This window comes from Petaurus breviceps, unplaced genomic scaffold (genome assembly GCF_028583685.1).
Source record: "Petaurus breviceps papuanus isolate PSGF00001 unplaced genomic scaffold, PetGlider_PUasm1.0 76, whole genome shotgun sequence".
In the NCBI taxonomy this organism is placed as follows: domain Eukaryota; kingdom Metazoa; phylum Chordata; class Mammalia; order Diprotodontia; family Petauridae; genus Petaurus; species Petaurus breviceps.
Genome location: NW_027186473.1, coordinates 56,172,285 through 56,185,593, shown reverse-complemented (window position 1 = coordinate 56,185,593; position 13,309 = coordinate 56,172,285). Strand labels below are relative to the sequence as shown.

At 39.9% G+C, this 13,309-nt stretch overlaps 1 protein-coding gene across 16 annotated transcripts in view; it reads right to left on the bottom strand.

The window, feature by feature from the left end:
* FHIP1A (FHF complex subunit HOOK interacting protein 1A) overlaps nt 1-13,309 on the bottom strand; it is a 438,671-nt gene that overhangs the window by 172,695 nt on the left and 252,667 nt on the right. For all 16 annotated transcript variants that reach the window (XM_069105531.1, XM_069105522.1, XM_069105520.1 and 13 more), the window contains one exon: nt 777-1,403. In XM_069105531.1, coding sequence (XP_068961632.1) covers nt 777-1,298 — 522 coding nt within the window. In that variant the 5' untranslated portion in view covers nt 1,299-1,403. The remainder of the gene's footprint in view (nt 1-776; nt 1,404-13,309) is intronic.

The following is a 13,309-nucleotide window of genomic DNA, read 5'->3' as shown; positions in this document are numbered from 1 at the left end:
CTCTAAAATAAACCCCTTTAATGCTAATTGCCCAGCACAGTTTCTCTCATTCTCTCTCTGGAGACTCCTGAGTGGAGTCAGAGGGTCTAGGGTCAAATTCCTAGTTCTGTGAATTTGGGCAAATCATTTCTTCTCTCTAGGTCTAAATCTTCTCATATGCAAAATGAGGGGAACTGGACTTATGAGATCTGTAAAGCTCAATGAATTAGGGGTCCTCATCATGCAATGAAATCAACTAATCAACAAATATCTATTAGGGTCTAACATGCCAGGAACAAAGTAGGCACTGAAGAGAAAAAGATTAAAATGGAAAAGTCCCAGCCATTGGGTGAATTTGTGATTTTGACTGTGTGGAGGCTTCACCATCCACCATTATCTCCTGGAAGAGAACTCCCCCAGAGAAGCAGTAAATAAAATGAATGCACATTTTATTGATCTTTCATGATTTGCACCATTGGAACAAACTATAAACTGTTTGCTAATGGAATACATATGAAACTTGAAAGCCAGGAGGAGGAAAATGGTAACACAAATCTCTCCTTTTCCCAGGTTGCTTTGTTCAGGGAAAGATTTCTCAGCCAAATGGCAGGTGAATTTAGCTGTTTCTGTTCTCCAATACTGTCTTCCCAAAGGCCTAACATCTTTCAACACGAGAGGTGAAGCAAGAAGCAAAGTAGTTAAAAGAAGAAAAGGAAAGAAAAAGACTAATGAGAACTAACAATGGATGGGGAAGAATGAGTGGAAACAAGAGTGTGGACGACGTGCAAAAAACTTACTGGACAAAAGTAGGTGTTCTCCACAATGTGGTTGGCCACCATGTTGTTCTCAGCTGAGAGGGCCATGATGAAAAGGAGAGCATCTCGTGCCTGCTGTCCCACTGTCCCCTCACGGTGAATGAAGGGAATTAGAAGGGAGAAAATGAGGAAGTTGGCAGCTCCTTGATCCTCACTAGTGTGGAAAAAGAGTTCCAAAATGGACGGGTCTTTGGCTAAGATGCAACAGAGCTGGTTGAGCAAGACAACCAGCTCTCCCTCCACAGCTGTTGTGGCTGTCCCAGAACAAGAGCTCAACAACATCATGAGAGGTTTTAAGATGGGCTTATGGTGCAACAGAGGCTGGTGGGACTGGGTCACCAACATCTCATACATCTTCAGCTGTTCGATCTTGGTTTCATCAGTGAATTCTCGCCTCAAGCTCCAAAGGAATAGCTTTTCCATGATGTTCTCTGAGACCACAAACTCCAGAATGGGTCCCATGGCAGCATCCTTAGCTTGCTCTTCAATCAGCAGGAAAAGCATATGTTCTACATAATTCTGGACAGCACTGGCCTCATCTGGAGGGATAGATCCATATTTTGCCTGGGCATTTTTCAAAGGGTCATGTTTCTCCAAGATTTTCACAACCTGTGTGAAAGAGAAACACAAATCATTATATTTGTGGAGAGAGAAAAGCAGAGACACAGAGAGAAAGACACATATAAAGACAGAGTCAGGAACAGAGAGACAGAATGTGTGTATTTGATTTTCATGGTTTAGGACCTTGTAAATTCCATTATTTTGACCCAAAGTATATATGTCACAGACACCTTTCAAATACATATATGCCCTTGTCCACAAGGCAATAGTCAAAGATATATAACATTAGAAATGTGTGGCACAAAGCCCACTGGACTCTGAATCCATCACATTCCCCTAATAGACTATGAGCTCCAGGAGAGCAAGGTTTGCCAGAGTTCACATTTATATAGTACTTTAAGTCTTGCAAAGTGGTAGATATATAACAATATTATATATCTATTTTATGGTATGTATGTGCAATGAATACTTTGAGGACCTGTGTGGTGGGGTTTTTTTCCCCACACAACTGGTAAATCGCTACCTACAAAATTATGCACTAAATAGGCATCCATTCCCCACGCTTTTCCCTTCTCCTCACGAGATCCTACTTGTGACTGCCTTTTGTCCACCAAAAGGCAAGCAAGAGAGGCAAGGAAACATTAGGGAGAGAGAACCAACTAGGAATCACAAATGTTCAAGTCTTACCTGTGGCACATATTGACTGTGTAAGCCCTGGACAGTCACCTAAGCTCTCTCCTCCCCAAGCAAATCTCTAAGATTATAAGCTAAAGATCAACAGCTGATCTGCTATGATAGGAGATTCTCTACCAGTGAAATCACAAGTCCAAAACAAAACAACCAAAAAAACCCTAGAATTAGCCATACTCTGAACCTTACTCTCATTGAATTTCACTTAAGGAGGGAATAACATACACACTCAATTGGGCATGGAAATCTATCTTACCCTGGAGGAAAGTAAGGGGGAAGGGAATAATGGGAGAGGGGGGTGGTATAATAGAAGGGAGGGCAGATTGGTGGAGGGGGTAATCAGAAGCAAACACTTTTGAGGAGGAACAGGGTCAAAACAGAGAATAGAATAAACAGGGGGCAGGATAGGATGGAGAAAAATATGGTTAGTCTTTCACAATATGACCATTATGGAAGGGATTTGCATGTCTAGATAGAAGGAGTGATAGAAGGAAGGGCAGATTGGGGGAGGGGTAATCAGATTGGGGGAGGGGTAATCAGAATGCATGCTCTCATGGGGTGGGGAGAGAAGAGAGATGGGGAGAAAATTTGGAACTCAAAATCTTGTGGAAGTAAATGTTGAAAACTAAAATAAATAAACGAATTTTAAAAATAATTAACCACACTGCACATTAGTGAGGAGAAGAGGAAGAGGAAAAGAACAAAAAGAAGTTAGCATTTATATAGCTTACGGTTGCAAAATTCTTTACATATGTTCTTTCATTGGATTCTCACCACTCAGAGTGGTAGGTATTATTATTATCCCCATTTTACAAATGAGAAACCTGAGGGTAAAAGACATTAAGTTACTTGCCTAGGGAAACACAACTAGTAAGTATCTAGGGCTGGGTTTGAATTCAGACCTTCCTGACTCCAAGTTCAGTATTTTTACTCACTGTACCTATCACCACCAGCAGCAGCAGCAGCAGCAACATCACCATTATTTTTGTGATTGTCATTATTAGTGGAATAAATCTATTCTAGCCCTGAGAATTTCAAAGATGGAGCATGCCATGCATTTGCCTTTTCAGTGGCTCACAGCCAAAAGGAAAAAAAAATGTTGGAAGATCCAGCTATAAACCAGTTTTATGTTCACATCCTCTTAAAGCACAGACTCCCGATAATGCTTAGTCGGCCCAAGGCTTTGATTTAATTGGTGACTTTGTCTTGGATCTTTCACAGTTTGCCTTCTCAGCGTCTTGTTAATTGGGGCAGGCTAATTTCACTACTCTTCTGCCACAATGGTATACCTGATGCATTATAACAGATTCTTACCTATGCTAGACAATTAGAACAGATTACTGTAAGAGGCAGCCTGACACAGCAAAACGAGTGTTGGATTTTTACATCAAAACCCAGCTCTGCCATTTATTACCTGTGTGACCTTGGGCAAATCTTTCTGGACTTTGGTTTCCCTAAAAGTAAAAAATTAAGTGTTGGACTAGTTGGTTTCCTAAATCTCTTGTATCTGTGATCCTACAATCCTAACTTACCCTAAGTATTAAGTCACTCCAAAGTCTAGAAGAGGTGAACTGTGCTATAAAATCACTGGGATTTCATGATCTACTAGATGCTCCACTACCTTTTCCTGGGAGAGTGTTAATAACTTCATAATAATAACACACACGGGGGAGGCATGGTGGTGCAGTGAGTAAAGTGCCGGCCCCGGAGTCAGGAGGACCCAAGGAGGACCCAAGTTCGGTTCCGGCCTCAGACACTTAACACCCACACAAAAATACTAGCCGTGTAAACTTGGGCAAGTTACTTAACCCCAATTGCCCTTCAAAAGGCAAAAAAAAAACCAAAACACAGAGTTTAATGATGACAAACTCTATTCCATATATCATCTCATTTGATCACTTTTAAGACTAACGAAGTCATTTCAAACAGAAAATCAAAATATACTTTAGACAAAACCTTTTGGAACTAGAGAAATTAAGATGGTGGCCAACTCTGTGGTGTTCTTATCACTGTACTATGCCAGGAGAGCTACTCTGAAGCCACTTTTACTTAATGAAACTTTTCTAAATGTAGGTTTTCCCTGTCATCATTATGCACAGCTCAATAAATTGTTCCTTTTCCTTACAAATACCCCAACCCCCTAACCAGAAGGCCACAGGAATCTCTCCCATGCCAGTAGGAGACTCAATTCAATCCTCAGAGCACCTGGAAACTTTGCTCCCCTTATTGTTCCTTTATTCTGAGTGTTTACCATGCTAAAAGATGGATCACATGACCATTCTGTTTTAAAGGGTGTCACCATGATAAGTTGGACTAGACAGTCTCTGTGGCTCCTTTCAGCTCAAAATGTTATGCTTGTTCGGTTTTCTGTTAATGAGCTTTGATTTCATGGGCTATAAGGAATTCCTAGTAAGGAACTCTCTCTATTAATGAACATTGCCACCTGTTCTGCAATTTTGTAGTGTTAGAAAATTTGCCCTAGGCACCACAAAGTTAAATGATTTGCCCAGGGTTATCTGGCTAGTCTATGTCAGGGGCAGGACTTGAACCCACATCTTCAGGACTCTGAGGCTAGCTCTCTCTCTACTCTATCTAGATGTTTCTCCATCCTATGGACTTCACCCTAAAAATTCCTGATCTTTCAAGGCTTCAAATTCTACAGAATGAAAAAATTCCCTATTGTATCAGTTCTCTTGGTAAAGTTTACTTTAGATGGACACCTTGAAAGTTCTGCTGAAGAAGGGAGAAATGACCTCTTTCACAAAGTCTTCTAAAACAGCTGCATGCAAGATAAACTAACTTAACCACAAAATTATGTCAAAAAATACATATGCAGGGGTTTTTATAGATGATGCTGAGGAAAAAATAAATAAATTAATAAATCCCTGGGGTGGCTAGGTGGCACAGTGAATAGAACACCAGTACTGGAGTCAAGAGGACCTGAGTTCAAATCTGACCTCAGACATTTAACGCTTACTAGCCATGTGACCTTGGGCAAGTCACTTAACCCCAACTGCCCTGCCTTCCCCCCTCCAAGAAAGTAAATAAATAGATGACACTGAGCCCAAAATTTTCTAAAAGTCAGGCTGAAAATCACCTCATTCTTTTAAAATTATACCCCTACATAGAAACATTTATAGTTGTATCGCATATGCTCACAACCATGTGTGTATACACACACATATATACATGCAAATGTAATGGGAATGTAAATTTTTAAGATCTTCCCTGCCCCTAGGCTAAAGTGCACCTGGAGCCTGGGGTGGGAGGCTTGTTTTTCAGTAGATACTTTTTGATTGGCCAGTGGGTCCAGAAGGTTGTTACATTCTCTGAGCCAGGAGAAGGCTATATAAGCCCTGATGTGAGGCTTTGTTTTGGGGGCTCACTTTGAGAAGTGTTCTGTGATTTGATCTGGATTCTGGGAAGCTGTTGTTGAGATCCCCCTCCCCCACCCCCGGGCTTTGAAAAACCCAGATGTTGAAACCCAGATGTTGATTTGGTATGGATGTAATGGTTGAACAGTTTGGAAAGCTGTCTACTTGATCTGTTTCTGTCTTGATAATTCTGCCTGTATACTTTAAAGTTCGGGGCGCTGACCTTTTTCCCCTGAACGAGGTAAACTATATATGTTTGACTGATTAAAGTAAGCTTGCTAACCCATTTTGAGTTGCTTTCCTTTAACAAAGCAGATCCAAGAACCTGTGTTGGCAGCAAACCCTGGGGATGCTTGGGGTGCTTGCTGCTACAGCAAATAGACTATGTAGTAAAACACCTTATTTATTTAATCATGACTTACATTTTCCCAAGATTTATTTTCTTTTAGAATCTCCTATTCTATTAAATGCTGACTTCCCAATAATTTGCATTATTCCTCAAAATTTTTATTTATGTTTTAGGGGAAGGTAGACCTGTGATTTCAAATCTGGAGGGGTTTTACTCCCTTCTCCTGGTGTAGAAACTCCTTCCATGGTGGATCTGCCACTCCTATGCAATTTAAGATCATTGAAGATTTATTTGCCTAGGGTATGGAAAGAATAAATGACTGGCCCATGCTCACAAGACTACTGTGAGATAGAGGAGGGTCCTTCTTTACTCCAAGGACAGACCTCTACCAACCTGGCCGACCTACATTTTTTTTTCTCCAAATCTAGTCCTGTGCTAATCTACTTATTCTTTGGCTGGATAAAGCTAAAAAGACAAGACAAAAGTTCAAACTGGAGCTGCTAATGATTATATAATACTTTCTTTAGAGCTGTAACTCAGCCTCACAGTAAACCCTACCATGCATGCAAAACCCATAGGTTAATGTTGAACCTCTCAAAGAATAATTTCTCAGACTTACACCCCTGGCCCCTCCCAGCTCCATCTCCAAATGGTAAAAACTGAGACAATAGCAACAGGCAGGCTCTGAGCTGAGATCTCTCTCAGCTCCAAGTCCAGGTCTGTGTGTACCACATATCACAGTGGCAACTGCTATCATCATCATCATCGTCATCATCATCATTATAACTATTAGTACTACTAGCATTACTACCACCACCATTACTATTATTATTGCTACTACCACTACTAATAGTATTACTATTACCACTACTAGTAAAACTACTAGTAGCATTTTTACTACTACCACCACCACTAATACTACTATTACTATTACTACTACAACTCCTACTATAATAACTTCTACTACCCTACTTCCAGTCACATATAGTAGCACCATTTCATGAGAAAATGAGCAAGGGTCTAAAAAAATAACACTTATAGCTCAGCCAATGGTTTTTCACCATCCCAAGTCAATGTAATCTATAGAGCTAAATGTTTTGAACCTATTTAGACAGTTAGTCAGCCTTAGGATAAACATACTCTGTAGTCAAAGCCAGAGAGCAGTCACAACAGGAAGAATGATGAATAAATTTCTAATTTAGGGTACCCTTTACACTTCCATTAATTGCTCTATTCATTTGTTTGAACTCAGTGCACTGCCCTCATTAGTGCCAATCATAAATGATAACTACCTGGATTCCAGAAGCATGTTTATGTTTCAGGAACACTTCAGTTAGGAGTTCTCACAACATTTTTACATAATGACCAATATACTCAGGTCACAAGGTGCTCACTTAATCCAACAAATGATTATCTTTCCTGATTAACTTGAGTGTAAACAGAAACAAGAACCAAGAGTTTACTCATCCCTCTTCCCAGTTAGAGAGATGAGTATCTGATTGAAGAATTCCCTCATCATTCTTCCCTGCTGGCAGATGAGATTCTATTCAATCTGTAACCCTGCTGTGTACAAGCATGTGTGTATACATATGCATAGAGGCGCACACACACCTGAGTATCAGCAGGGGATTATTTATATACTTGATTTGCTATTTCACTGAAGCCACTACTGAACCCAACACATACTAAATCCCCTGAATTGCTCATGCTAAGTAGCATCACGGGAGGAAAGAAAAGTCACTAAGTGAAGTGTTCACCAACTGTGTCTTTCACCTCTGTACATTCCATTCATACTGACTTCCCCCTTGTTAGACTTACTAGATGGTTCTTCCTCTTAAGAGGACAACTTTGCATCAGTATCAGCTAAGCCCTGGCCCTCTGAAGTTTGCCTGATCCTGGGACAAGGCCAGATTTCTTTACTGCCAAAGGTACTCTGGTAATTAGAGCAAAAGAAGCACTTTGTAACCCCATCTGTCATGAACATCATTTATAATGAATACATCACTTAAATGTAGTTATAGAACTCAAGAGACTCATTCATGGAATGTCAGAGCAAGAGGAGATCTTACAAGTCAACAAATTCAATTACCTCATTTTAAAAACAAGAAGACCAGAGTGTGAGAGGTGGTCTGCTAAGATCATATAAGATCAGCTAAGATGAGAACCCATGGTCTCTAACAACCCTACCATCATTCAATACCATCATCATCATACCACTGGTATACTCATAAAGCTGGGGATGATAGACTTAGCTCTTCTCAGCAATGCAAGGACCTAAAACAACTTCAAAAGACTCATGTGGATGGCATTTTCCATCCACATCCAGAAAAAGAAATATGGAGTCTGAATGCAGATCGAAGCAGTTTATTTTCTTTTTTTGCTTTGTTTTACGTTTTTCTTTCTCATGGGTACTCCCATTCATTCTAATTCTTCTATGCAACATGACAAATGTGAAAATATGTTTAATAGGAATGTATATGTAGAACCTATATCAGATTGCATACCATCTTGGGGAAAGGGAGAAAATTAAAAATTTATGGCAGTAAATGTTAAAAACTAAAAATAAATAAACTAAAAAAGGAAAAGAAAAAAAAACCCAGGGGACAAGTGAGAGACTAAGGAGATTCTGATCCAATAGTGAAGAATCCTGGATTTACCTACCTACTATCTGTGTGACATTGGGATGGTCAATTCATCTCTCTGACTCAGTTTCCTCATTTGAAAAATGACAGGGTTGAACTAGATAATCTTTAGGGAGTCTTCCAGATCTAAATCATAAGATTTATGTAAAAACATATGTCCAGGAGAATTCTTCATTGCCATCTCTAAAGTCAACCATGGCAATAAGCAGACACTGATAGAGTTGATAACATTTAAACATGCTGACCTATCCTATAGACTGATGTAAACAAGAGTCAATGGGATAGGCTCCTTTCTCAGAAAAGGTAATTTCTCTCCCATCTTTTCAGTTGGCTTAGAAAAAGGGGAAGTGGGTAGGAAAAATGCTTACTAAAGACCTATTTGCAAAGATTTCTTTTTTTAAGGCTAATGAAAATTCTTAGGTAACTTTGGAAAGAGATGCTGACCAATTCCTCTTTCCCACCCACTCTATGCAGATGACTTCATTGCATCCAACCCCATTCTCTCATTCTAAAACTCCAGTCCCACATCACCAATTATTTGCTTATTGGACATTCCAAACTGGATGCCTTAAAGGCATCTCAAATTACACATGTCCAAAACAGAACTCATTATTTCCCTCAAAAAAAATTTTTCTTCCAAGTTACACCTATTACAATAGCCCATAAATTGGTCTTTCAGCTTCCTGTCTCCTCTCTTCATTACCATTAGACTCTGTGCAACTGCCAAAATAACCTTTCTCAAGAATGACCATGTCACTCCCCTCTTCAAGAATCTGCAGCAACTCTTTATTGTCTCTAGAACAAACACATTTAAAGACCTTCACAAACGGGCTCCAGCCTAATTTCCTAACCTTATTTCACACTATTCTCCTGCACAGACTCTACATCCCAGCCAAAGTGGCCAAAGCATTGTTCTCTATGTAGAATATTCCATCCCTTATTTGTACCTGGAAGGCACCCTCTCATCACTCCAACCTTACAGAATCCCTAGAAGACCCAACTAAGGTACTATATCCTGCAAAAGGCTTTTCCTGATCATAACCCCCAACCATCATTCATGAGTGATCTACCCCAAATGAAAATTTCTGTGTATTTACTTGTCTGTGTACACTTATTTCTCAACCCTTTGCAATCTGGGCTCCAACCTCATCATGCAAATGGATTACTCTCTCCACAATAATCCCTTAACTAACAAATCCAATGGTCCTTTTTCTTTTTTATGTATTTTCTTTTCCCCCACTTACATGTAAAGACAATTTTTAACGTTCATTTTAAACAAATTTTGAGTTCCAAATTTTCTCTATCCTTCCTTTCCCTCTTCCCTCCCTAAGGTAGTAAGCAATTTGATATAGTTATATATGTGCAATCACGCAAACCCTATTACTGTATTAATCATGTTGTGAAAGAAGACACAGACCCAAATGAAAAAAAACACACACACACACACAAAATACAAAAAGTGAAAAATCGTATGCTTCATTCAATCTACATTCAGACCCCATCAGTTCTTTCTCTGCAGGAAGAGAGCACTTTTCATCATAAGCCCTTTGGAATGAAGTTTGGATTCAGTCAAAGGGCCCCACTTGACCAGCTGGGGGGTCACATATGCCCTTGAGGCCATATATTCTCCACCCCTGTGGTAGAGAAAATCTAGAGAATCTGGAATACAGTCTGAATAAGAATAAAGACATGGCTAGTCTGGGTGTCCTCTTTAAAATGGAGCTTCTGGGAGAATCCAGCCAATCAGAAGAAGAGGCCAGAAGGACACAGGGACTTTCAGTGTGAGAAATCCTGGAGTTGAGTAAACTTCCAGGGTGAAGAAGATTTGTGGCATGGGAAAAAAAAGTTCAGAGAGTCAGGGATGCAGTCTGGATAGGAATGAAGACATCATTGGCCTGGACATGTTCCTTAAAATGGAAGATCTGGAATGGACCACCTGATCCGAGAAGAGCACAACTGCCCAAATATATTCCTAAAATACAGATTTCACCATGGCACTCTCCTGATCAATGAATTCCTGTGGTCTGTTATTACCTCTGGGATCAAATACAAATTCCTCTGTTGGACATTTAAAGCCTTTTACAACCTAGCTCCAACCTACCTTTCCAGCTTTATTATATATTCCTCCCCATTCACATACTCTATTGTTCAGTCTAACTAGCCTTTTTTCTCTTTCTTATTTTTCCAGCCCTACCATTTTGCAGAGGCTGCTTGCTACTCTCTCCCTCCTCAACCCTACCTTCATTCCCTAGAATGCACTCTCTTTCCTCATCTCTGCCCCATAGGACCCCTTGTTTCCAAAAAGGTCAGCTCAAGCCTGGCTTCCTACAGAAGGCCCTTCCTGATTTCCCTACTTTAAGAGCCTCACACTCAAAATTAGGATCATATTTTTGTCCACGTGTTCTCTCTCAACAGAATATAAGCTCTTTTAAGAAAAGACTATTTTATTTTTAACCTTATATTTCTAGCCCTTAGCACAGGGTTTGGCACACGGGAGACACACAGAGAGGAAATTTAAAGACAAAGCTCACAGGACAAGACAGCAAAGATTGGACTAGATCAGTAGTTCTCAAATGCAGGCCCCTGAGTAAACCACAGAATCACTATGAGGCCTACAGGAATCAATACATAAATCTAAAACAAAACAAAACTACCTTCTATAGACAGATTTTCCCACACACATTACTATTTTTCAAAATTATGTGGATGCTGTTACGATTAATAATAAATTCATTTAAAACTGTGGAGAGGGGAGGACATACATCTCGAAGCTATGCAAAGAATGTTGTTCACACCAGTGGCAAGCCTCAGCTATTCTAAGAATAACAATTTGTGCCCTTCATAGAATGTTTTCCTCTGATGTTGGAAAGACATTTTTTATTTTGTAAAGAAATTTGAGGGTTTTTTTCATTTTGTCAAAGGAGTTAGGGATAGGAGATCTAAACTACCTACTTCTTCTACACTACCATTGCTAAGCAAATAAATATAAAGCTATACCTCAGAGATATTGCAGGTTTGGTTCTAGAACACTGCAACAAAGCAAATATTGAAACAGAGTGATTCACATGAATTTTTTGGTTTCCCAATGCATATAAAAGTTATGTTTACACTATACTGTAGTCTATTAAGCGTGCAATGGAATTACAATACTAGTATACTAGTATTACATTAAATGCAATGTACATACTTTAATTAAAAATACTTTATTGCTAAAAAAAAAATGGTAGCCATCATTTAAGCCTTCAGCTAGTTAAAATCGTTTTGCTGGAGGGTCTTGCTTGATGTTGATAGCTACGATCAGGGTGGTGGGAGCTCAAGACTGGGGTGGATATGGCAATTTTTAAAAATAAGACAATGAAGTCTGCTTCATCGATTGACTCTTCCTTTCATAAAAGATTTCTCTGTACAATGCAGTGCTGTTGGACAGTATTTTATCCTTAGTAGAACTTCTTTCAAAATCGGGAGGCAATACTCTCAAATTCTGCCACTGCTTTATCAACTAAGTTTATGTAACGTTCTTCAACACTGGGGTGTCTCAGGGAATAGAGGAGTTCCAGGAGAGGAAGAAAAATGGGGGAACAGTCAGGTGATAGAGCAGTCAGAATACACACGGTTAGCAATTAAGTTCCCTGTCTCATCTAGGTACAGTCCATGGGACCCCAAAACAATCACAACAGTAACATCAAAGATCACTGTAACAGACATGATAATAATGGAGAATTTGGAAGCACTATGAGAACGAATGAAACGGGACCCAGAGACATGCCGTGAGCACATGCTGTTAGAAAAATGGTGCCAATGAACTTACTCACCATCTGTGAAGCAAAATAAAGAGAAGCACTCTAAGATGAAGCATGCCTGTAATGGAAACAGTCCCAGATCTGGAGTCAAAGGGCCTGAGTTTGAGTCTTCTCTTGGATAATTCCCTTTGTTACCATGAACAAATCACATAATCTTCCTTCAGAAGACCTGAAGTCATGTGGACCTCAGTTTCCTCATCTATAAAATGGGGGTGGAGGGAGCAGCTAGGTGGCACAGAGTCAGAGCACTGGCCTTGGAGTCAGGAGGACCTGAGTTCAAATCTGGCCTCAGACACTTGACACCTACTAGCTGTGTGACCCTGGGTAAGTCACTTAACTCTAATTGTCTTGCCAAAACAAAAAAAAAATGAGGTGGGGGGGGGGGGTGCCAGGCTAGATAATCTCCAAGGTTTCTTTTTGGTTCTGAATTGCATAAATCAAGTTTAGAAAACCCCTGGATCAAAAGGAAGGTTAGTGTTTAAAACTAGCCTTTTCTTTGAGCTACTAAAGACTAATTAAAACTAATTAGAGGTAAAAGGGCAAGAGAGCACACTCAAATTGTTATTTTTCCTCCCTGCTTCAATTCTTCTAGGTTATCATAATAGGCATATTTATAAGCATCAAAGCCCAGAAAGGAGGAAGGGAGGTCTTGACCTAGAATAATGGAGCTGCCCTTCAATTATCACCTCACCTCACCTATGTCCCCTTCAAGGAGAAGAGAGTCAGCAGAATGAAGGAGAACAGAATAAGATCAAATCATTCCAACAGGGACCAGTGAAAAAAGATCTGGTGCATCTTGGTACTATGAGAAAGGGGCAGCTAGGTGGCACCATAGTGCACAGAGGGCTGAGCCTGAAGTCAGGAAGATTCATCAGCTTGAGTTCAAACCTGGCTTTGGACACATGCTGGTTGTGTGACCCTGGGCGAGTGTCTTCACCTCTGTTTATCTCAGTTTCCTCATCTGTAAAATAGGGATAATAATAACATCTACTTCCTAGAGTTCTTGTAAGAGTCCAATGAAATTATAATCATAAAGAGCTTAGGATGGTGGCTGGCACATAGCAAGATCTATATAGATGTTAACAATTATTATTGATAC